The sequence below is a fragment of the Rhinolophus ferrumequinum genome, chromosome 14 (genome assembly GCF_004115265.2).
Source record: "Rhinolophus ferrumequinum isolate MPI-CBG mRhiFer1 chromosome 14, mRhiFer1_v1.p, whole genome shotgun sequence".
NCBI classification, from domain to species: Eukaryota; Metazoa; Chordata; class Mammalia; order Chiroptera; family Rhinolophidae; genus Rhinolophus; species Rhinolophus ferrumequinum.
The window spans coordinates 72,957,434-72,979,006 of NC_046297.1; the positions used below are offsets into that span (position 1 = coordinate 72,957,434).

At 55.8% G+C, this 21,573-nt stretch overlaps 2 protein-coding genes and 1 pseudogene across 7 annotated transcripts in view; 2 read left to right on the forward strand and 1 right to left on the reverse strand.

The window, feature by feature from the left end:
* Positions 1 to 3,800: 3,800 nt before the first annotated feature.
* Positions 3,801 to 6,846, forward strand: HGH1 (HGH1 homolog). Of its 2 annotated transcripts, XM_033126332.1 has the most exons (7): positions 3,801 to 4,499; positions 4,572 to 4,672; positions 4,779 to 4,877; positions 5,086 to 5,177; positions 5,262 to 5,384; positions 5,473 to 5,584; positions 5,702 to 6,846. In XM_033126332.1, the coding sequence occupies exons 1-7, from the start codon at positions 3,874 to 3,876 to the stop codon at positions 5,953 to 5,955; spliced, it is 1,407 nt and encodes a 468-aa protein (XP_032982223.1). In that variant the 5' UTR covers positions 3,801 to 3,873; the 3' UTR covers positions 5,956 to 6,846. The 2 variants fall into 2 exon arrangements, with proteins under 2 accessions (XP_032982223.1, XP_032982222.1); XM_033126331.1 differs by having other exon boundaries at positions 5,473 to 5,841.
* Positions 6,847 to 7,120: 274 nt separating this feature from the next.
* Positions 7,121 to 9,454, reverse strand: LOC117033744 (testis-specific serine/threonine-protein kinase 5-like; annotated as a pseudogene).
* Positions 9,455 to 11,586: 2,132 nt separating this feature from the next.
* Positions 11,587 to 21,573, forward strand: part of MROH1 (maestro heat like repeat family member 1) — a 50,027-nt gene continuing 40,040 nt past the window's right edge. For 3 of the 5 annotated variants that reach the window (XM_033126209.1, XM_033126212.1, XM_033126211.1), the window contains exons 1-4: positions 11,587 to 11,724; positions 18,177 to 18,281; positions 19,270 to 19,345; positions 19,446 to 19,591. In XM_033126209.1, coding sequence (XP_032982100.1) covers positions 19,324 to 19,345; positions 19,446 to 19,591 — 168 coding nt within the window. In that variant the 5' untranslated portion in view covers positions 11,587 to 11,724; positions 18,177 to 18,281; positions 19,270 to 19,323. Of the gene's footprint in view, positions 11,725 to 11,769; positions 12,068 to 18,176; positions 18,282 to 19,269; positions 19,346 to 19,445; positions 19,592 to 21,573 lie in introns of those variants that run through there. The other 2 variants (XM_033126213.1, XM_033126210.1) reach the window with 2 other exon arrangements.

Consider the following 21,573-nt stretch of genomic DNA (forward strand, 5'->3'; position numbering starts at 1 on the left):
TATAGAAAAGAGAAGAATTCGATAAATTGGACTTGATTAATTGTAAAACTTCTGCTCTGTGGAAGCCTTGTTAACAGGATGAAAAGCCAAGCTGACTGGGAGAGAATATCTGCGATGACACATACACAAAGGACCCATGTCTACAATATGACCCATGTCTATAAAATGAACTGTAAAAAACAACAATCCCACTGGAAAAGGAGCAAAAGACAGAAAGAGACATTTCCCCAAAAAGGAGATGCAGATGAGCACACAGCGCTGCTCCACATCACCAGCCATCAGGGAAACGCCAGTAGGAGTGGCTACGATGAGAAACGAAGACACCATCAAACGCTGGAGAGGATGTGGAGTGACTGGATTAGCGCACTGCTTGCTGGTGGGAGTGAAACAGCCCAGACAGTCTGGAAAACAATTCGGTAGTTTCTTAGCATGTCACTACCTACAAGTCAGCCATCATCCTGCCGGACATTTGCCCCAGAGGGAGAAAGACTGGTGTCCACACAAAAATCTGTACACTAATGTTTACAGCAGCTTCATTGGTAATAGCCAGAAACTGGAAATGACACAAAGGTCCTCACACAGATGACTTAAAGCAAACTGGCACACCCACACCACGCGTATCCTCAGCAATAAAGGTGAGTACATTGGTGACACACGCAGCAACCTGGCGACTCTCCAGAGAATTACTCTGAGTGATAAAAAGCCCACCTCAAAAGATCATATACTGTATGACCCCATTTATGCTATTCCCGAAGTGCCAAAATTCTAAAGATGAAGAATAGGTGAGTGGTTGCCAGGGTTAAGGGGGTTACGGACGAGAGCAGAGGCCACAGCACCCGGGAGCCCTTTATTAAATACAAAGAGAAAAAGAGTAACCTGACAGTGAAGAAACCTGGGCAACTCCACTTTAATAATTAAGTGATCAAAATAAACATCTCCAGTGTTGGGACACATTGATACTGTGCCACTTGATGGGACACGATGACAAGAACCCAGCTTCACGTCCACGGAATCCCTGCCACAAATGCATAACCCGAATCTAATCACGAGGCAACCAGATAAACGCAAATGGAGGAACACGCTATAAAATAGCTGACCGGTGCTCTGTGTCAAGGGCACAAAGTCCAAGAAAAACTCCAGAGCTGCTCCGGACTGAAGGAGACTGACCTTCTGTTTAAAGGTCATTATTGGGATAACTACATAGTGTAAGTGGGGAATTTGAGGTGGCTGGGTTACGGGTATACAGGACTTCTTTGCACAGCTCTTGTAACTTTTCTTTAACTTTGAAATTACTCCCCCAAACTTTTTATCGTGGGAACATTTAAGGCTCCTTAGCTGGTGATTACTGTAAATGCTTCTGGAGCCAGTGGGCTCTGACGGTGAACACTTTTGTCTCAGTCCAAAGTACCCACCAGGGGGCATCATTTACCTAGGTTATCCAAAATACTTCAATTCCATTTTTTCTAATTTTTTTTTCCAATTCCATTTCTTGAGAAATATTCAACTCTTAAGGGCAGGATCTCTGTGTCCCCAACACGTGTTATTTTTTGGAGAGGTGGCACTTCCTTGGACTCGTCCACCCTCTTTCTGTTTCTGTGGGACTTTCAATCGAGGTTAGGTGGGATTGAGGCTATGAAGTGCCCTTCCCGTGGGTCTTGGCCAGGGGGCAAATCCCAGCCCTGGGATCTTATCACCTACGGACTGCAGGGGCATGCCTGTTCCCTGTGAGTGGCTCTCCTGGGCATCACTGTCCCTAGAGGCTTCGTGCTGGACCTCAGTGTGAAATAAAAATAATATCAATTTAGGGCCGGCCCTGTGGCTCAGGCGGTTAGAGCTCCATGCTCCTGACTCCGAAGGCTGCCGGTTCGATTCCCACGTGGGCCAGTGGGCTCTCAACCACAAAGTTGCCGGTTCAACTCCTCGAGTCCTGCAAGGGATGGTGGGTTGTGCCCCCTGCAACTAGAAACGGCAACTGGACCTGGAGCTGAGCTGCGCCCTCCACAACTAAGATTGAAAGGACAATAACTTGACTTGTAAAAAAGGCCTGGAAGTACACACTATTCCCCAATAAAGTCCTGTTCCCCTTCCCCAATAAAATCTTTAAAAAATATATCAATTTATTAAGGGGCTTGTAGCTTATGTCAAAGTAAAGTACATAACAAGTAATCCATGAGTCAAAGAATAAATGGGGAAAGAACCCTACAATAGAAAACAGCCCTCAAATCAATTACCTCAGCATCTACCCTAAGAAATTAGAAAAAGAACAACAAAGTAATCAGAAGAAAAGAAATAGTAAGGTCAAAGTGGGAATCAATGAACTTGAAAAAGAAAAAGAGAGAAAATTTATGAATTCAAAAGGCGGGTCTTTTAGATCAATAAAATTGACAAACCTCTGGCAAGACTGACAAAAAGACACAGAGGGCACAAAGTACCCATATCAGGAATGAGAGGTGACAGCACGACGGACTCAACATATATTAACAGGATAGTAAGGGAACATTATGAAGAGCTTTATGCCAATAAATTCAGCAATTTAGATGAAATGGACTCCTTCTGTCATGCAGGGGATCCTGCCGACTACGCCATGTGTCGTGCAGGGGACCCTGCTTGCTGCACCATGTGTCATGCGGGGCGGCCTGCAGGGTCTCAGCTCCCACTCCCCACACAAGAACTCAGGATATGGCTAGGCCAAAAAGGAACACCCACAGAGCCATAGGTAGGGGAGTCACACCACTATACTCTCGCTGGCGGCTGGGTTGGAGACACAGGAAGCAGGAGCCACACAATTCTCACCCCTCACTGAGCCGCTTGCAGGCTCAGCCACCATCTTCTTGCTAGCTCCCCCCTTTTCTTTTTGCTACTAGCCTAGCCACAGCAGTTATATTCATGGCTAATGGCTCACTGGTTACAGCTGACGGCCAACTAGCCACAGCTGCTGGCCATTTGATCACAGTCGATGGCCATTTACTACCTGAGCCAGCACCTTTCTATGTGAGGCCGAGAGCCTGGAAACTGCTTTTTGGGGCTCTGTCCCCACACCTTCCTTGAAAGACACAAGCTACCAAAAGACACCTAGGAGAAATCGACAACCTCAATGCCATGTAGCTATTCAAGGAATTGAATTTGTTGAAAAATCTTCCCAGAAAGAATTTCAGGCCGAGATGGCTTCAATGGGGAATCCTACCAAACATGTAGGGAAGAAATAATACGAGTTTTACAAACTCTTGCAGAAAATTGAAGAGGGACTACTGACTCTCTCATCTTTCTGAGGGCAGCATAACCCTGCTACCAAAATCACACAAAGACATTACAGGAAAACTACAGACCAATATCCCTCATGAACATAGATGCAAACATTCTAAGCAAAATTTTAGCAAATTGACTACAATAATATATAGACGTGAAAATATATCGTGAACAAAAAAGGAGATTATGCTAGTAGGAATACACACCTGGTTTTACATTATAGCGTCAATGTAATTACTCATGTGTCTGTTCCAGGGAGGATAGATCTCTGCCCAGTCCATGATGGAAGGGGGCCGCTGCAATCAGTCTGCTACCAGTGGCTGGCGGGTCATACCGAGGGGTGGTGCCATATGGGGGTTTAATGTTTGTCCCTCTGTGACCGTCTCCGCGGCTTTTCGCACCTAGGTGGGCTGCTTTCGGCGGAGCACCCAGTCCCATAATTCCCGGGCCTCAGCGTGGCCCGCCTCCGCTCGGTGGTCCCGCCCCTTGCACAGAGTTCTTAACCTTGGATTGGTCGCTGAGGCTTCCGCTTTCCTGCTGGGCGTGGCCCCCGTGGCCGCGCGGGGCGGAGCGCGCGGACTGGCGCTGAGCTGCCCCGGTCCGGGTGATCTCGAAGGGCCGGTCGGCATGCGGGAGGCCGCGGCGTACGCGGGAGCGTCGGCTGGTGGCGTCGGCCCCGCAGGGTCGCTCATTTCGGAGGCGGAGGCGGAGGCGGAGGCGGCGAAGCTGCTGCCCTTCCTGACGCCGGGGGCGCGGGCCGACCTGCAGGCGGCGGCCGCGCGGCACGTGCTGGCTCTGACGGGTTCGGGGCCCGGACGCGCGTTACTGACCGGCCAGGCGGCGCTGCTGCGGGCGCTGGTCGAGTTGGCGGCGGCCCCGGCCTCAGCCCCGGCCCGCGACGCCGCCCGCGCCCTCGTCAACCTGACCGCCGACCCCTGCCTGCACGATCCGCTGCTGGCGGCGGAGCCCGGGCTCCCAGCCCGCCTGCTGAACCGTGCGTTGGACCCACAGTGTCCCTGGGCCGAGGAGGCGGCCGCCGTGCTGGCCAACCTCAGCCGCGAGCCTGGGCCGTGTGCGGTGCTGATGGAGGCGCTGGGGGCCGCCGAGCCTGGGGAATCCGGCCTGGAGCGGCTGGTGCAAGCGCTATGCACTCCCGGTTACAACGCCCGCGCGCCTCTGCATTACCTGGGGCCTGTGCTCTCCAACCTCAGCCAACGTCCCGGGGCGCGCGCCTTCCTGCTGGACCCCAACAGGTAAAATCCAGGATGCCTGCGGGGAGGGGGTGGAAGTGAGCAGGTATCGCACTGAATGGTTCCTTCCTTCAGGTGCGTGATCCAGCGGCTGCTGCCCCTGACCCAATACCCAGACTCCACGGTGCGCAGGGGCGGGGTGGTGGGGACGCTGCGAAACTGCTGCTTCGAGCACCGTGAGTGGTGGTGGGGCTTTGCGGTGGGGGGCAATGAGGGGAGAGACTGGAGTCTGGGGCCCCTCTTCACTGGCCCCCTTTCCTGTTTCCCCACCCACGCACCCAGGACACCACGAATGGTTGCTCGGTCCCGAGGTAGACATTCTCCCCTTCTTGCTGCTGCCCCTGGCGGGGCCTGAGGACTTCTCTGAGGAGGAGATGGAGCGTGAGTGGCCTGGGTGAAGCCTCCGGTTGCCCAGGCCGAGGGGAGGCCAGTAGTGGAGGAGTAGGGAGGGGTTGGGAGGACGTGTCCAGATCAGGGCGCCTTCTGAAACCTCCTAGCAGGGAGTTGCTGAGCACAGATGGGGCTTCCAAAGGCAGGGTGTGGCCTGGCCACCCAGCGCAGACATAGTGATTCCCACATTTGCCGGTAGGGCTGCCGGTGGACCTGCAGTACCTGCCGCCAGACAAGCAGCGGGAGCCTGACGCTGCCATCCGCAAGATGCTCATGGAGACCATCATGCTGGTGAGCAGGCTTCTGCTGCAGTGACCTCACCCCTAACACAGGCATGACCGCGCCGGCATCTGACTGATCTCTGCCCTCCCCCAGCTGACAGCCACGGCACTTGGTCGGCAGCAAGTGAGGGACCAGGGAGCCTACCTGATCCTGCGTGAACTACACAGCTGGGAGCCAGAGCCCCATGTGCGGGTGACTTGTGAGAAACTCATACAGGTGGGTGCAGGGTTCCGTGGCGGTGGGGCAGGGTGGGCGGTGTCCACTATGCGCCCGTCAACTGCTTACCTGCCTCCCCTGCTGGCAGGTGCTTATTGGGGATGAGCCGGAGCACGGCATGGAGAATCTGCTGGAGGTGCGGGTGCCTGAGGACGTTGAGCGGAAGCTGCAGCAGCTGGACCTCCAGGAGCAGGAGCAGTGTAAGCGGGAGCAGCAGGAGCAGGAGCTGGCCTCCGAGCCCCCAGCAGAGGGGGCTGCGCCCCCCTGAGGCCCGTGTAGCTGGCCACCAGCTCCAGGCCCACCTTTACTTCCTGCAGCTGCCTGGAGGCCGCTGGGTCCCCTTGCTCAGAGGCTGGACGCTGCTGAGAAGCAGAGCTACACTTACGCTCCATCCAGGTCCATGCTGAGGATTCTAGAGGAAATGCCTTGTAAACTTTGGAGGGTTGTGGGTACTCCTGTGCCCTGTTGCTTCCAGCAGGAATGCAGCTTGCTCAGAGGGCACTGTTCAGCCAGAGCTGGCCGGGCCCTGTGGGTCTCAGGTTCCTCCAGGGGATGGCCCGTGGAGCCATGAGCCTGAGCCTGCTCCCACGCATGGTGGTGGGGCTGGGTAGAAGCACTGCAAGCCTGAGAGGCCAGCTGGAGTTCTCCGGTCCGAGGGGTGGTACTGGGTCCAGTCCTAGGTGAGCACCCAGGTGTAAGCAGTGCCCTTTGCTGCAGTCCTTCCTCAGGTCCCTCCATCCTGGGTCTCAGCTTGTCCTGCTTGAGCTCCAGCCTCAATGGGCTGACCTCTTGAGACTTTAGACCACCCCCAGCTTGTCTTGGGGTCTCCGAGGGCTGCACCCCTGCCCTGTGCTTGGAGTACTTGCTGGGTGCTGCCTCCTTTTCATCCTCTCCATCTTCCCACTTGAGCTGTGCCCAGCTCTGTCCTCAGCCCCTTGCCAGCTTAAGTTTCCTCTCAGTCCTGGACTGACCTGATGGCCCCCTGCCGTGCACACTAGCAAGGCCCCCTCCCTGGTCAATTTCCATGAGCCTCACACCCCAGAGCCACTCACCTGCCCACGTGGAACTTCCCTGCTGTGCCTGCAGCCCTGCCCTTTGCCTCAGCCGCCGTCTTCCCCTGGGAGCCTGCTGTGGGCCGAGAACCTGGTTCTCTTTGCAGTTCTGTAGCTGCCAAGCCAAGTTCCATAGGCTATCACTGGCAGGTTGTCAGTGTGGCCCTCACCCCACTGTGTTCCCTTCCTGGGCCTGCCGTCTTTTGCACAGGGCCCTTGCACCCTGGTGCTACAGTGCAGCTTGGCTCCCAGGAGATCCCAGAACCCTCGTCCACGTGTCCTCAGTCCTAGGACTGCCTCCAGGGCCACAGGGCCACTCTGCTTGTGCTGTCCCGAGTATGTGGGGAGCTTCATGGGTGCGAGCTCTCCCTCCGTGGCCCCTGTGTTCCTCCCCCCAATTAAAGCTCTGGCACGGAGGTGTGTGGACTCCTTGTTCTGGAGCACCGTCAGGTGCCCCTAGGCCGGCTGCCCTCTCCCTGCACAGAGACGCCCACACCCGTGGCTCCACAGAATAAACAGTTTATCTGGCCTCCACCCTGTCCACCCTCAGTTGACCCAGTAGAGCTCCCGCACGTTCCTGATGGACGACATGGAGCACAGTGATAGGGACTGCCCCGCCCAGCACAGCCTTCACCTTGTCTCCGGCAGGGCTCCAGGCACTCAGGTGCCGGAGCAGAGGTTCTCTCAGGGGTGCCGTGGAGCAGCTGCAGGAGCAACCTTCGGGACTCTGAAGTCCTTGCCGGGCTCCACATTGTCCGAGGGCGCTAGATGCTGGAACTCCGCCAGCTTCTCCACTATGGACTGCAGTGGGGGAGTAGATAGGTGCTGAGGGGCAGCCCACCTGCCCCAGCCCGGGGCCGCACCCCACCTGGCACAGCACTGAGCCCGGTGGTGCTGAAGAGTGAGAACGTGGTGGGCAGCATCCAGCAGTGCACGGCCACCTGCTGCAGGCCCAGGCGCGCGCGGGTGCAGTTGGAGCAGGCCCCAGATCAGATCCCAGCACTCTGCGGGCAAGGGCTCACGGCTGCGTCCTCCCACCGCCACCGTCCCTGCCAACAGTGCTGGCAGCTTGGAGGGGTTGGTAGGAGGGCGTCCACGTGTCATTGGTGGGGAGACTGAGGCACCGAGAGGAGAGGTGAGGCAGCTTGCCCTGGGCTAGTGTAGAGCTGGGCTTGGAGCCTGGTGGGGCCACTGCCTTTCCTGAGGATTCTGAGGCAGGCCTTCCCCCAGCCCAGCTTCCCCCTCACTGCCACTCCATCCACTGTGCAGGATGCCTCTTCTGACCCAGGTCATGCAGGCCCCAGCTAGGACTTGGGAAGGACACGGTGGCAGTGCTCACCTGCGGACAGGCCTGGCTGGAAGGCGGGGCCACGGTGCATTAGGCCCAGCATGGGGTGAGGCTGGTGCTCCTTAAAGGGCAGCCTGCTGGTCACCATGGCATAAAGGATGACGCTCCTGGGGGCACAGGCTCCTCAAGATACGTTCCCCTTCCCCACCCAGCTGGGGTGCCCATGGGGCGGCACTCACAGGCTCCACAGGTCAGCCTGCTCCCCCCTGTACTTCTTGCTCAGGAGGATCTCGGGGGCTGTGTAGGCCAGGGAGCCGCAGAAGGTGCTCAGCAGTGAGTTCTTAAGCCCTGACTAGTTGGCGAAGCCAAAGTCTGCAGAGGTGTAGGGTGGGTGGTGTAGGAGTGGCCACAAGTGTGGCTGGGGGCAAAGGTGGGGTGGAGGTCTCCTGAGAGGGCTGAAGATCAAGCCAGGCTGGGGGTCTGGCTGGGACAAAGGTGGGGTCTGGGCCATAGGCTCACTGATCAGCTTTAGGAAGCCTCAGTCATCCAGCAGGATGTTCTCACACTTCAGGTCCCTGTGTGGGGAAGGGCAAGGGGGCTGAGCCTAGGCTCAGGTGGGCCCCTCCATGCAGGTGGGCGGGGGGCTGGGCGGCACCCTCACCGGTGCACGATACCCACGCTGTGGCAGTGGGCCACAGCACTGAGCAGCTGCCAGAACAGCCTGCGGGCCTCCTTTTCCAGCCCTGGGCAGCAGTGGTGGGCTGACGTCACATTAATGTGCTCCAACAGGTCACCGCGGCCTGCCAGCTCCAGTACCAGGTAGGAGCGCTGGCTATTGTGGTAGGTCTCAGGTCTCGTACAGCTGCGTCTGCAGGACCCTCCACCCACCTGTTGTCACCCCAAGGAGCAGCTGTGCAGTGCAGTGGATTGGGGTCTCAGGATGGGCTTGGGCCCCGAGCAAAGGGTCCCAGGTGGGAAATGGGGTGGGCCTGGGGTGAGCAGCAAGCGTGGTGCAGGCTGGCCACCAGGATGGACAGGATGGGGACAAGCTGTCCTGACGTCTCTGCCCACTACATTCAGGTGCTTGTAGGTAGCATTGAGCGACGAGATCACACAAGAGGTAGATCTCTCTCAAGGGCAGGAACTTGCAGGAGAACTCCACAGGGGCCTCGGCAGTGGAGACGATCTTGATAGCCACCTATGGGGATGGGCAGTAGCCACTGGTGCAGACCATAGCCCCTCGGGCACAGGATGTGGCAGGACAGGTCCTGTGTCCTTGGTGCACACGGATGAACTTGGGGGGTAAGACTGGGGAAGCAGCATCTGGGGGACAGCACTGACGTTCCCCTCCCTCCTGTCCCAGGCACTTATGTGTTCAGGGGTCCTGGAACTGGGAGTGGTCAGCCTTTGGGAGCCTTGGCCTCCAGGGTGGGTGCGGGATTGGGAGGGAGCTAGAGCAGCTGGCTCTGAGTAGGGTTTGGACAGGGCTCCTGGCGCCCCTGCCCACGAGAGGATGCGGGCCTGCTCACCATGGTGTGGCGCTTTCCCTTCAGGTCGGAGGCCAGCTTGCAGTTGTGCATAATGCGCTCTTGCGTGGCATAGGCCAGGTAGACCTTGGAGAAGGCGCTGGAGCCGATCTTGGAGGAGAGCAGGTAGCCCTTGTCCCTGCACTCATGCACCTGCTCCAGGAAGACTCGCTGGTCCAACTTTCGCTTGCCGCTGCCCTTCATGGAAGGCAGGGCACTGCGGGAGAGGCCAGGGCAGGCCAGTTCACCACCTGCCATGGAGGGGAGGGGGCATGGCTGAGGCCTGCCTTAACGTCAGTGGGTTGGGCGTGACTGGCCGCAGGAGACCAAGTGGGACCTGCTCCCACTAGTGGCTGCAGCCAAATTTTTCAAGTCTTGCTGGGACTGGGGCAGATGCAGGTGAATGACCAGAGATGAGAGCTGAGGGTGGGGGCTGACACAGTCGGGGATTGGCGTGGGGGAGGGCAGATTCTAGAATGGAGGGTTCTAGAGCTGCTCCTGCATTGTGCCCTTGAAGGGAGTGTACTGTCCCCAGGACTTGCGTGCCCTGAGAACATCTTGCTGGACCCAGCCCAGTGGGGCTCACTGTGGGGTAGACCTTCAAGGGCTAGAGCCAGAGTGAGGCCTCCAAGGGCCACCTTCGATGTGACTGGCCACAAAAGGCTTTTAGAGAAGCTGGAGGGTGGGGAGAGTGAGCAAAGGAAGGCAAGCAGGGTTTCTAAGTACATAAGGAAAGGAAAAAGAAAGACGACACATACCAGTAACCATTTCAACTGCACCCCTCATCCTTGGGGAGGTTCCCAAGGGGGCAGCCAGGTGGGCTGCAATACAAGATGAGCCAGAAGAGCAGGGGTGAGGGAGCCCACCAGTGCCAGAACACAACCGGAGGCCAGGAGTCAGTCACCAGCTTTGTTCAGACTCCCTCTGCAAAGTCTTTCTTTCTCTGCACCCTATGTCACCCCTCTGTCTTAGGGAGATTCTTTGAGCACCAGTCACAGGTTGGGGTTGGTGCTGGGCACTTGGAAGCCAATCGCAGACATGCCGTTTCTCTCATAGAGATTACCATGTGGAAGGGAGACTGGCATTCATAATTAATGAAAGTTAAACGACAGCTGTGCTGTGTGGCGGGCAGTTTGTGTGCTTGGAGAGTAAAGTCTGGCGGAGGCTGTGGAGGGGGCAGGCTCAGCAGGACGTGCTGGCCACTGGCCATAGGGAACATAAGCAGGGTTCAGGCAGGAGAGGAGCCATCCAGGTGTCAGCTTGGAAGAGGCCCCCTGCCTCCCTGCCGGGCAACTTGCACATGCCCTGCTGGGGACAGGGTTGGGGCTCTTCCTGAGGGGAGGGCCCATCTGCAGAGCACCTCTCTCTCTCTCCGCCATCAGAGTTCTGTCCCTCTCTTTTGGGCTCCATCCCTAACAGAAACAGGCTGAAGCCCTTCTCTCTGTGGAAAAAGCCCTTCTCACTATTCAGCTGTCACCCTGCCCTGGAGTTTACCTAGGGGCCCCCACTTTGCCACCTGCACCCTCGCTCACAGCTCTCTGCAGACTCAACCTTCAACAAGAGGCAGACACTTGTTTGGCTGTTGACGCAGGGCTGCCCGCCACTTCCTTCTTCTCAAAATGCTATGCTCACTTCCTGAGCTGGAACGCCACTCCTTGCTCCGTTCTTGGTCTGTGAACACGTCCAGGCGATTTCAGCCTCGGGGGTCTTAGCCGGTGCTAGTGTCTCCCAGTCCCCAGCCGCGCCCTTTTACAGCACTTTGTGGATCTTTTTGATCGTGTACTTGCTTATTATCTGCTTCTCCAGATCCCAAGGTTCCGAACGCGGAAACCTGTTCGCAGTCATCCCCACGGTCTGTTGGCAGACAACATGTCCCTCCTATGTGCGTGTGCGTGTTCCTGTTTGCTGAGGGGTCGGCGGCCCGGGGTCTCCGTCGGGTGTTCAATGTGTGTGTTCACGTGTGACAGATAGTGCCCTTGTATGTCTGTCCAGGTCAGGCCCACCTGGCGTATATACCTGTTCGGGTATGTTCAGGGCGCCGGCTTTGGGGGCAATGACACGCCGAGCCCGCGTCCCTGGTGGGTCCCCCAGTGTGTTGGTTGGTGTCTGTGTGCGGTGATCGTGGGGGTGTAAGTGACCGATGGGGACACCGAGCACTGGCAGAAGGGACTGCGTCCAGCGCGGAGGAAGCCGGAGCGCGCTCCCAGCGCCTGCGCAATGGCCGGCCGAACCCTTTGCTGGAGCCCAAAGCCCTAGCGCGGCGGTCACGGGGGCCCGGGGGCGGGGCCGAGCGCGAGGCGGAGTTTGCGCACTCCTGCTCGCGGGGATTCGGTGGGCGGGGTGTGGGCTGCCGCGCGCCGGGCCGCGGTTGGCGCAGGGAGGGCGGAGGGGGCGGGCTCAACGTGCGGCCCCGCCCACTCCGGTGCGCGTCTGGGCGCGAGAACTGCGCGCTGGCGGCGGCGGCGGCTCCTCAGGTAAACGGTGGGCAGGCACCGGGGACCGGGGTCACTCGCTCGCGGAGGTGCCGCTCGGGGGAGCCTGGGAACCGAGAGCCTGAGGGCGCCCCCTTTGCCAGTTCGCGCGGGAGCCCGAGTCAGGGGGCGCCTCCCCAAGGTCACCGGGCGACCGCGGGGAGGGTCCCAGGCGTCGCGGGGCCGATTCCGCCCCCTTCCCGGGCTCAGGTGCGCCCAGGTCCCCGCGGGGCCTGATTCGCCGCGTCACAACCCGGAAGCGAGACTCGGCAGCCGAGCCGCTCGCCTGCTTCCTCACGCCGGCGCAGGGTGCCTGGACCCCGGTGCCCGTCCGTCCTCTGTCAGGGTAGGACTCGGGATGCCCTTGCCCGGTGCCCATCACCTCCCAGGCTGGGACGCGGGGTGCCGGTGCCTTTCCTCTCCCTGAGGGTGTGAAGTCCTCTCTTAGTGGCTGTCACCTCCCTGGGGGCATGTGGTCCAGGTTCCTGCTCCCCCCAGCGGCGACACCGGGGGTCCTCTCTGTGGGAAGCTAAGCCTGAAGCCTGAGGCCCAAAGCGCAGGACTACTGTATTCTTTCCCTTTTCTCTTTGAGGCCGTCCCGAGCAGGGAGTTAATTTGTCGGAAGTCACTGAGGGCGGTTGGTCGCAGAGTGTAGGTGGTAAAGCTGGCAGGGAGGGCGCAAGGTGAGGGCCAGGCGGTGCTGGGCGGGGGCCGGCCCCCAGGCACCCAGCTCCCGGATTTGGGGTTCTGACTTTTGGCAGCCCCAGCACAGCTACAGAGCAGCAGCGTTAGAGCCAGAGGAGATGGCTCTGTGGACGCGGGCAGCTCCCGCTACACACTTACAGAGAGGTTCCCCTTGCCAGCCCAGCCAGGGTGTGCGCGGCTGACTCGTGCGCTCAAGTGCAGTGAGGCAAACACAGAGGGGTGTGGGAGGGGGCAGAGAGGGCTGGTGGGGGGGGCACCGGAGGAGTGGCCTTGCCTGGGGCTGTAAGCTGGAGTGGTATTCTAGTGGCAGGGACAGTGGGTTTGGGGTTGAAGCTGGCTTTGAGGGGAAAGTGTGGGGTCAGGGACCACTTTGGAAGGGGCTGGTGTTAGATGTGGAGAAGAAGGAGGCCCATGAGTGGCCTGTAGGGCGTGGGAGGGAGAGGGAGGAACTGGGGTGGTGGTGCTGATTTCTGACCCAGATAGCTGAGTGCAGGGTGACACAGGAAGAGGCAGGAGGGGGGAGTGGGGGGGAGGGGGCAGGAGAGGTCAGGGTGAAGGTGGTGAGCTGAGTGTCAGAGCTGTAGGGTTTGAGTGGCAGTGAGTGGTCTAGACGAAGGTGCCCAGCAGGCACGTCACGTGAGGTGGCGTGATTGTGATGAGGTTGCACCTACAGTTCTGGTGGCCGTGGGGCCCGGAGATGCCGCTGTCAGCAGGACCTTCATCCCAGGCCTCTGGCTGTCATGGCTCCAATCAGCAGGTGTCTCTGGTCTCTCGTTGGTGTCAGAGTGGACTGGCCTGAAGTCGAGCTGTCTTGGTTACCTTCACACCAGCATCCCGGCTGCTATGGCTTGGTCACAGCTGATCCCTGTGCCTGGAAGCAAGTGTCTGCTCAGTTTTCAGACCCAGGGTCCACTGAGGCCCAGGTGAGCAGTCGGGATGCTGCTTCTCTGTGACCAGTGGCCCCACATCTCTGAGCCTTTCCTGAGTTGGGTCACTTGATCTCCTAGAGATAGGGGCTCAGGAGCGCTCCTGTGGCTCTGTGCACACCTGGCCAGTGCTCAGGGGATTCTGGCTGCTGGGCGTCATGGGAAACGTGCTTTCTTCACAGCTGGAGGGCCACCTGGCTTTGAGGGTTTACCTGTGAACCCAGTGACACAGCTCGGCATGCCGTGTGTCCAGCAGTAACATTCTCAATGGCCTGTGAGCGATGAGCTGGCGACGGCATTTCCCGGGTCGTCAGCCCAGGTTCTTGTTGGTGACTCTGGAACTCGAGTCCTTCTCTGGCTCTGGTGCTGCGAGGGAGAGTCTGGTGGACCTGCTGTGTGTGTGGGATGCTCTGACCCCACGCTGCATCCTGACTTCCCCATCTCCCCACATACCCGGCCCTCTAGACAGACCCATGGCGGCCTCTGGCTCAGTGCGTGAGCCATGTCCTGGGGCAGCAGTAAGAACGCTGCTGGATGGCACCTAGTGGGCATTCACTAAATGTGGTTAGATGCCAGCTGGGTCCAGGTAAGCAAGGAGGAAGCCCGCCCTTCACTCACCTACCATGTGTTCCATGCATGAAGGGAAGTCCTGCTAACCCTGCCCCATGACCTGGTCGTGGAGGAGAGATGGTGGGAGCCAGTCCTGGTTGAGTCCTGCCCCACCGCTAACTAGCAGCTAATCAGCAGTGCGTCCGTGACACTTGCTCGGCTGTGTGGACTAGAGATGGTGCCTCTAAGTTTCTGCTGGGCAGTCGGTGTCAGCTTCCTGCAGGACACGGGGCCTTCCAGACCCAGCCCTGTCTCTGCGCCCCCTTCCCCTGAGGAGCGTGCACCTGTCTGTCCCCACGGAGAGCGGGGTCTGTGCTGCCACCCCTGTGTGAAGTATCAGTGCGCAGACCACCTGACCTGGGGATGTCATCCTGAAAAATTGTGTTTGTGTCTATGAGGGATTTGGCCTACAGTTTTCATTGTTTGTAATATATCTGTGTCTGGTATTGTTATCAGAGTAACACTGGCCTCAGAGAATCAGTTGGGAAGTATTCCCTTATTGTAATTTTCCTGGAAGAATTTGTGTAGAGTTGGTATGATTTCTTCCTTCAATGTTTGTTAGAAATACCCAGGGAAGCCATCTATGCCCAGAGTTTTCTCCGTGGGATGTTTTTCAAGTACAAGTTCAATTTCTTTATTAGATATAGGGCCATTTAGGTTATCTATTTCTTCTTGAGTAAGCTTCAGTAGTGTGTGTCTTTCAAGGTATGTGTCTATTTCTTTTTAAAATTGTTATTTTTGTTGAGATATAATTGACTCGTGTATTTCTTTTAAGTTCTCCAATTTACTGACATAAAGTTATTCAGAACATAGTCTTATTTTCCCTTTAATGTCTGTAGAAGGTGTAGTGATGTCACCTCTCTCATTCTTGATATTAGTCATTGTGTCTTCTCTCTTTTTCCTGATCATTCAGGCTAGAGGTTATCAAGTTTATCTTCTGAAATAACTAGCCTTTGGTATCACTGATTTTTTTTTTTCTTCTATCCTCTGTTTTCCATTTCTTTTTTCTTTTTTCCCCATATTGGGGAAGGGGAACAGGACTTTATTGGGGAACAGTGTACTTCCAGGCCTTTTTTACAAGTCAAGTTGTTGTCCTTTCAATCTTAGTTGTGGAGGGCGCAGCTCAGCTCCAGGTACAGTTGCCATTGTTAGTTGCAGGGGGTAGAGCCCACCATCCCTTGCGGAATTCGAGGAGTCCAACCGGCAACCTTGTGGTTGAGAGGACGCGCTCCAACCAACAGCCATCTGGCCACCCGGGAGCTGAGCGGCAGCTCATTGACTTCATTCTAGTTGCGGAGGGCGCAGCTCGCTCGCCCATGTGGGAATCGCACCGGCAGCCCCGTTGCCCAGAGCTCGTGCTCTAACCAACTGAGCCACCCGTCCGCTCCTGTTTTCTATTTCTTTAATTTATGTACTGATACTTATTATTTCCTTTCTTTTGCTTCATTTGAATGTCTAGTTCCTTAAAGTGGAAGTTGATGCCATTCTTTTCTAATATAGACATTTAGTACTATAAGTTTCACAAAAATTTTGATATGTCTTTTCCATTCACTTCAAAATGCTTCCTAATATCACTTTTGATTTCTTTTCTAACTTATGCATTGTTTGGAAGCATATTTGTAGTTTTTAAATACTTGGGGATTTCTCAGATAGCTTTCTCTTATTGATTTCTAATTTAACTCCATTTTGGTCAGAGACGCTACTTTGTGTGACTTGAATTCTTTTAAATTTATTGAAACTTGTTTTATGCTCAGAATGTGGTCAGTCTTGGTAAATGTTCCATGTGCTTTTGGAAAGGATATGTTCTATTGTTAATGAATGGAGTGTTCCAGAAATACTACTTCGGTCAAGTTGGTTGACAGTATTGTTCAGGTCTCCTGTACCCTTACTGATTTTCTGTAGAGTGTCCTATGAATTATAGAGAGAGGGTGTTGCAATCTCTACTATAATTTGGATTTGTGTATTTCTCCTTGCATTTTAAATAGTTTGGCTTTGTGTATTTTGAAGCTCTGTTGTTAGCTGCATAAACATTTAGGATTGTTGTCTCTGAAATCTGCTTTGTCTGATATTAACATAGTCACTCTAGCTTTCTTATGACTGTTATCAGCCTCGTTTTTCTTTTTCCATCCTTTTACTTTACCTCTTTATGTTAACATATTCAGTCTTTCCTGTGGTTTCTTGAGTATATGAAATACAGTAATAACACCTGTTAAATATTCTTGTCTACTAATTATTTCCTTTGCGTCATTTCCGTGTCACTTTGCATCGATTAGCTCATCCTCATTATGGGTTGTATTTTCTTGCTTCTTGGCATGCCTGGTAATTTTTGATTGGATGGGAGACATTGCTACCATGTTTCCCCCAAAATAAGACCTAGCTGGACCATCAACTCTAATGCATCTTTTGGAGCAAAAATTAATACAAGATCTGATATTATATTTTATATTATATTATTATAAGATCCGGTCTTATATTAAAATAAGACCGGGTCTTATATTAATTTTTGCTCCAAAAGACACATTAGAGCTGATGGTCCGGCTAGGTCTTGTTTTCAGGGAAACATGGTATTTTACCTTTTTGGTGCTGGATATTTTCGTGTTCCTGTTATTATTCTTGAGCTTAGTGTTGGGATGTGGCTAAGTTATTTGGGGACAGTTCGGTCCTTTCAGGTCTTGCTTTCAGCTTTGTTTGGTGAGATCAGAGGGGTACTTAGTCTAGGGCTGGCTTTGCTTCTTTACTGAGGCAGCATCCTTCTGTGTGCTCGTCCTGCGCTGTCGAGAGTGCTGGTGTTACCGCTCTGGCGCTGGCAGCTCCAGAGCTTGTTTCTGCTCATCATTTTGGGTGGCTCTTTCCCCAGCTTTGTGTAGTTTCTTCTTGTATTAGTTTTCTATGGCTGCTATGACGAATTAGCACAAACAGTGGCTTCGCCAACACACCTTTGTCATCTTAGCTCTTGAGATCAGAAGTCTGCCGTGGACGTTGCTGGGCTAACATCTGGGGTTGGTAGGGCTGTGCCTGCTTCTGGAGGCTCTGGAGAGGCTCTGTTTCCTGCTCTTTCAGATTGTTGTCAGAATTTGGTTCTTTGTATGTGGAGGACCGCAGTCCTGTGTTCTTGCTGGCTGTCAGCTGAGGGACGTTTCCAGCTCCCACAGGCCACCACGTGCCTCAGCTCAGGGCTTCCTTCCCCCTCCTTCAAAGCCAGCCATGGTGGGTTGAGTCCTTCCCATGCTTTGAATTCCTCCTCCTCCTTCCGTCTCATCTCTCTCACCCAGCTGGGAAAGGCTCTCTGCTGTTAGGGAACTCATGTGATCAGGCCGGTGTCACCCACATAATCCATGGGAATCTTCCCACCTCAGGGTCTGTACCTTTAATCCCATCTGTTGGGTCCCTTTTGCCCTCTAAAGTAACATAGTCACAGGTTCTGGGGAGGAGGGTCTGGGCATCTTTGGGAACATTACTCTGCTGCCCAGTAAATCAGCTGAGTGACCTTCTGCAGGTCTCTGGAATTCTCTCTGGTCCTCAGCCTGCAAAGTGCATCAGGATCTCGGTTTCCCGAGAACCCCCAGTCCGTCTTCTCAACTCAGGGATATTGCCAGGTCCTCCTGAGTGCTCCTCGGCTTGAATGCGCCCTCCATGTGGTGCGCTGGAGTGCTTTCAGGGTTCCCTGTTGCTCGTTTCCTGGTGTCCATCACCCTAAGAACTGTGGTTTCATGTGCTTTGTCCAGTTTTCAGCTGTTTTGGTCTGGAGGGCAAACTGGTCCATTACTCCCATCGAGCCGGGAGCTGATTCTCTTGGGCTTATTTATTTTTGTTTGCTTCTGTGTGAGTTGGGCAAGCAGGGCTGTTTGCACTTGTCTGAAGGGCCTTCCAAACTGGGTGGGGTGGGAGCTGCTTTAGTGTGCGTCTTCCGAGGCACTGGAGGTAGGCCCCCGTGGCTTTTCACCGGGAGAGCCTCTCCCCAGGGACAAGCTGTCCATCTCCTAGACTCAGACCGGGCCTGGGAGCTCAGGATTTGGGTTTCACGTGAGGGTGTGGGCCCCCCCTACCCCCCGCTTTGAGAAGTGTGTTCTGTGAGTTCTTTCTGGAACCTCACACCCCACTGACACCTGTGGTGTTTTCAGCCCTTCAGCCTTTTGGGGTTTGGGATTTTTGGTTCTTTGCTCTGCTACAAATGGAATATGTGTTTTTATTTTGTGTTTTCCTTGTTGCTTTTAGATGCTTTCCAGGAAGAAAGTGGAAACACCCCGCTGATGCCACCCTCTTCAAACCGGAGTCTTCCCCATCTGCTTCCTGTCTGCCTGGGGCTCCTGGAAGTCTCTGGTCTGCTAATTTTATTTTTTGTTTTTTAGTGCTCTTGTGGTTTATTATTTTAAAATGTACCTGTCTTCTGTCCTTTCACTGAGGTCGTGGTGGGGCGGGTGAATGCGTGGGGCCTTTTTACACTGGAATGCTCCCTTGTTTGTAATTCCCCACCCCCCAAGCCTTGCATGATTTCTCACTTTGCCTCTTCCCACGTGTGCACAGCCAGATGGTCAGGGCAGAGTGTGCCGTCTCTCCGTTACGACCATCGTCCTTTTATGGAGGGAATGAAGGCGCGGTGGGATTGCCCGCGAACAGAGGACACGAGTGTGAGGCAGCAGGCGGTGGCCACACTGAGGCCCCTCTGACGTGTCCCGTCCTTGGAGAGTATGACGTAGGCCTGGACGGTGGCTCTTGCAGGGTTGATGGACTTCGGTCTGTTTGCTGCCAGGGGTGCTTCAAGGCACCTGATGTTTGAAAGCTGCGGCTCCCCCATCCCATGCACTGTTGGGATGGTTGGTTTCAGGCACCAGCGACTCCACTGCTGCCTGTGCTGCCCGTGCAGCCTCAGCCGCCCGAGGCTCACGTAGTCCTTCACTGGCATGTTTGGTGTGGGGAGTCCTGGCCCCTCCGGGCTCAGGGCCCTGTTCTTGGCCCCCCGGGGACAGGTTTTCCTGCTGTGCACAGACCCCCAGGCCTCCAGGCTTTAGTACATCCTGTCCTCTCTTCAGAGTGAAGGCGGAGGCTGTAGGGGGATGCAGTGATCACACCTGCCCGGGGCACGTGGGCCCCAGGACAAGTCCTTGTGAGCTGACAGTGGGCGCAGGCCACTGGGGCCAGGTGGGGAGAGCTGGTGCCCGTGGAGGGGACAGCCGGAGCAGAGCAGCCCGAGTGTGGCAGGGACTGTCTCCCAGAACATTCCTTTAAAGCCGTGTGCTTTTCGCAAACGCAGTAACTGCCTGTAATTGAGGAAGCCTGTGAATTCAGGGTTGCGTTCTGGTTACTCCAGGTTTGAGCAGCTGTCCATGTTAACACTGTGTGAGAGGACGCCGAGACCGCCGCGATGACCCGGTCCTACGTGAGGAGTAAGTGCGAGCGGTGGGTGGGCCTGCGGGACTCCGCGTCCTCTGCGCTGGGCCCGAGGCCTCAGACCCGCCTGAGCATGCGCGGGCTGTGTCGCTGCAGCGCTGTCCACCATCCTGCTGGACGCTGTCACCGACAAGGACCCTCTGGTGCAAGAGCAGGTGTGCAGTGCCCTGTGCGCCCTCGGAGAGTCGCAGCCGCAGGAGGCGCTCAGCGCCTGCGAGGAGCACCTGCGGCAGAATGAGAAGGTATTGGATTAGGGCTTGTCCTGCTTTTCTGGGGGCGGGGCTGCGGGTGTGTGGGCGGGGCCTGTGGGCCTTGCAGGGGGCGGGCGCTGCTGGGGCGGGTGGGGCTGACCTGGGGAGAGCCTCCGGCACTGTGGGCAACAAGCCCTATGAGGATTCCAAGACCCCTTCAGACGGGGTGATCCCACGACAGATGACACACCTTGTGGCTGGTGCCGCCGTCTGGGGGGACTGGGTGGTCAGCGCCGAAGCATCCTGCTGCTCGTGAACCGGGGCCCAGTGTCACCATCCCCTTTCTCTCTCTGGCTGGAGTCTGGAGGGCTCTCCCTGCCAGGGTCTGTGCTGTCACCAAGGGAGAGGAGGCCACTTAGCATCAATTACAATAATGGGAACCTGTGGACAGGCGCTCTGAGTGCGGGATGGGAGGTGGGCACATCTGCCATCCCTCAGAGAGGGGCTGCGGGAGGAGGCCAGGGCCTTCCCGTCCTCCCTCGTAGACTGCCAGCCTGGCAGAGGTGTGATAGGCTCTGGGGACTCCCCCTTATCCACGGGGGACGCGTTCCAAGACCCCCAGTGGATACTGAAACCTGGAGTGTATAGAACCCTGTCCTACTGTGTTTCTCCTGCGCATGCACACCTTTTCACGTACAGGAAGCACTGGCGACTTGTCTTTGGAATGTCCAAACTGCCAGCATCACTGCTTTTGCGTTTTGGGGCTGGTATTAAGTAAATAAGGGTGACTGAACACAAGCAGAGTGAGCCCACAACAGCCGATCTGATAACTGAGGCAGCTACTAGGTGACCGAGGGGCGGGAGCACCTCCAGGGAGGAGACACTGGACACAGGGATGAGTCATGTTTGGGGCAGAATGGAGATTTTGTCACGCTACTCAGAACGGGCTGCAACTTAAAGCTTATGAACTGTTTGATTCTGGAACTTTTCACTTCATATTTTCCAACCATACTTGACTGCAGATAATGGGAACTGTGAAAAGTGAAACTGCGGATAAGGGGGCCACTGTTCTGAACCCCGCCTGCAGAGGTATTGATCGCTGACCTAGGCAAGAGCTTAACAGCTCTCTCCTCCGGGGACCTCTGTGGCTGCTGTGAATGTGAGCCTGTTAGCTCCTTGTTGTCTGAATAACTTGCACCATTTCTGGTTTTCATCAGTGCCTGGTGTAGGCCCGTTCCTGGATGGGGCAGAGACTTGCAGTCTCAAGGGGCCATTTTTTGTTCGATTTGACATTTTGATAAGTCAGAAGGGATGTCCATACAATGTGAGTTTTATTGCTCTCTCCTCTGTCAGCTGCCGTATCCTGGGGGAAGTAACCCAGTCCCTCTGGTGGCCGCTGAGCTGATTGTCCTGTGGTTTTGTGACATTGGTGGCGAGGGTCACCATCTTGCCCTGGGCTGACCTGCTGGTTCTCGGCAGGAACGCTAGGACAGCCTGTTGGGGCTTTGATGGGAGATCACTGTGCGTGGACTTGGCGGGGAGGAGCGCGCCCAGTCGCGTGGGCCAGGGGTGCGTGTGTGCATGGTTCTCGCCGGCATGGAGCTTCGGCCGCATGTGCTGGGCGTCACCACGGCATGCTGAGGTCAATGTCTGTTAGAGAAGATCGAGGTAGCCGTTGCTGTTTGAGGAAATGGCCAAAGAATACTACAGGTGGCTGCAGAACCCTGCCAGTGTTAGCAATTCACAGCAAAATGTATGTGTGTTTCGTGCCTGTCATTTTCTAGCTCATTTATGATTTTGCCCTGTTTCTAGTCTTTTCAATTTCTTTAACCAACTTTTAAAAAAGGTCTTCCTTCATGCCAGCATGTTTAGAGTAAATGTGTGTTAGGTTGGAGGTTGTATCCGGTGGGGTGCCCTTCCAGGCACGACCCTTGTGCCATTTCCCCCCGCCCCTTCCACTCCCCACTCGCTCGTATCATCATAACCACCTCACTGGGCTGTGCCTGTCTCCCAATGGATGTGCGACGACAGGA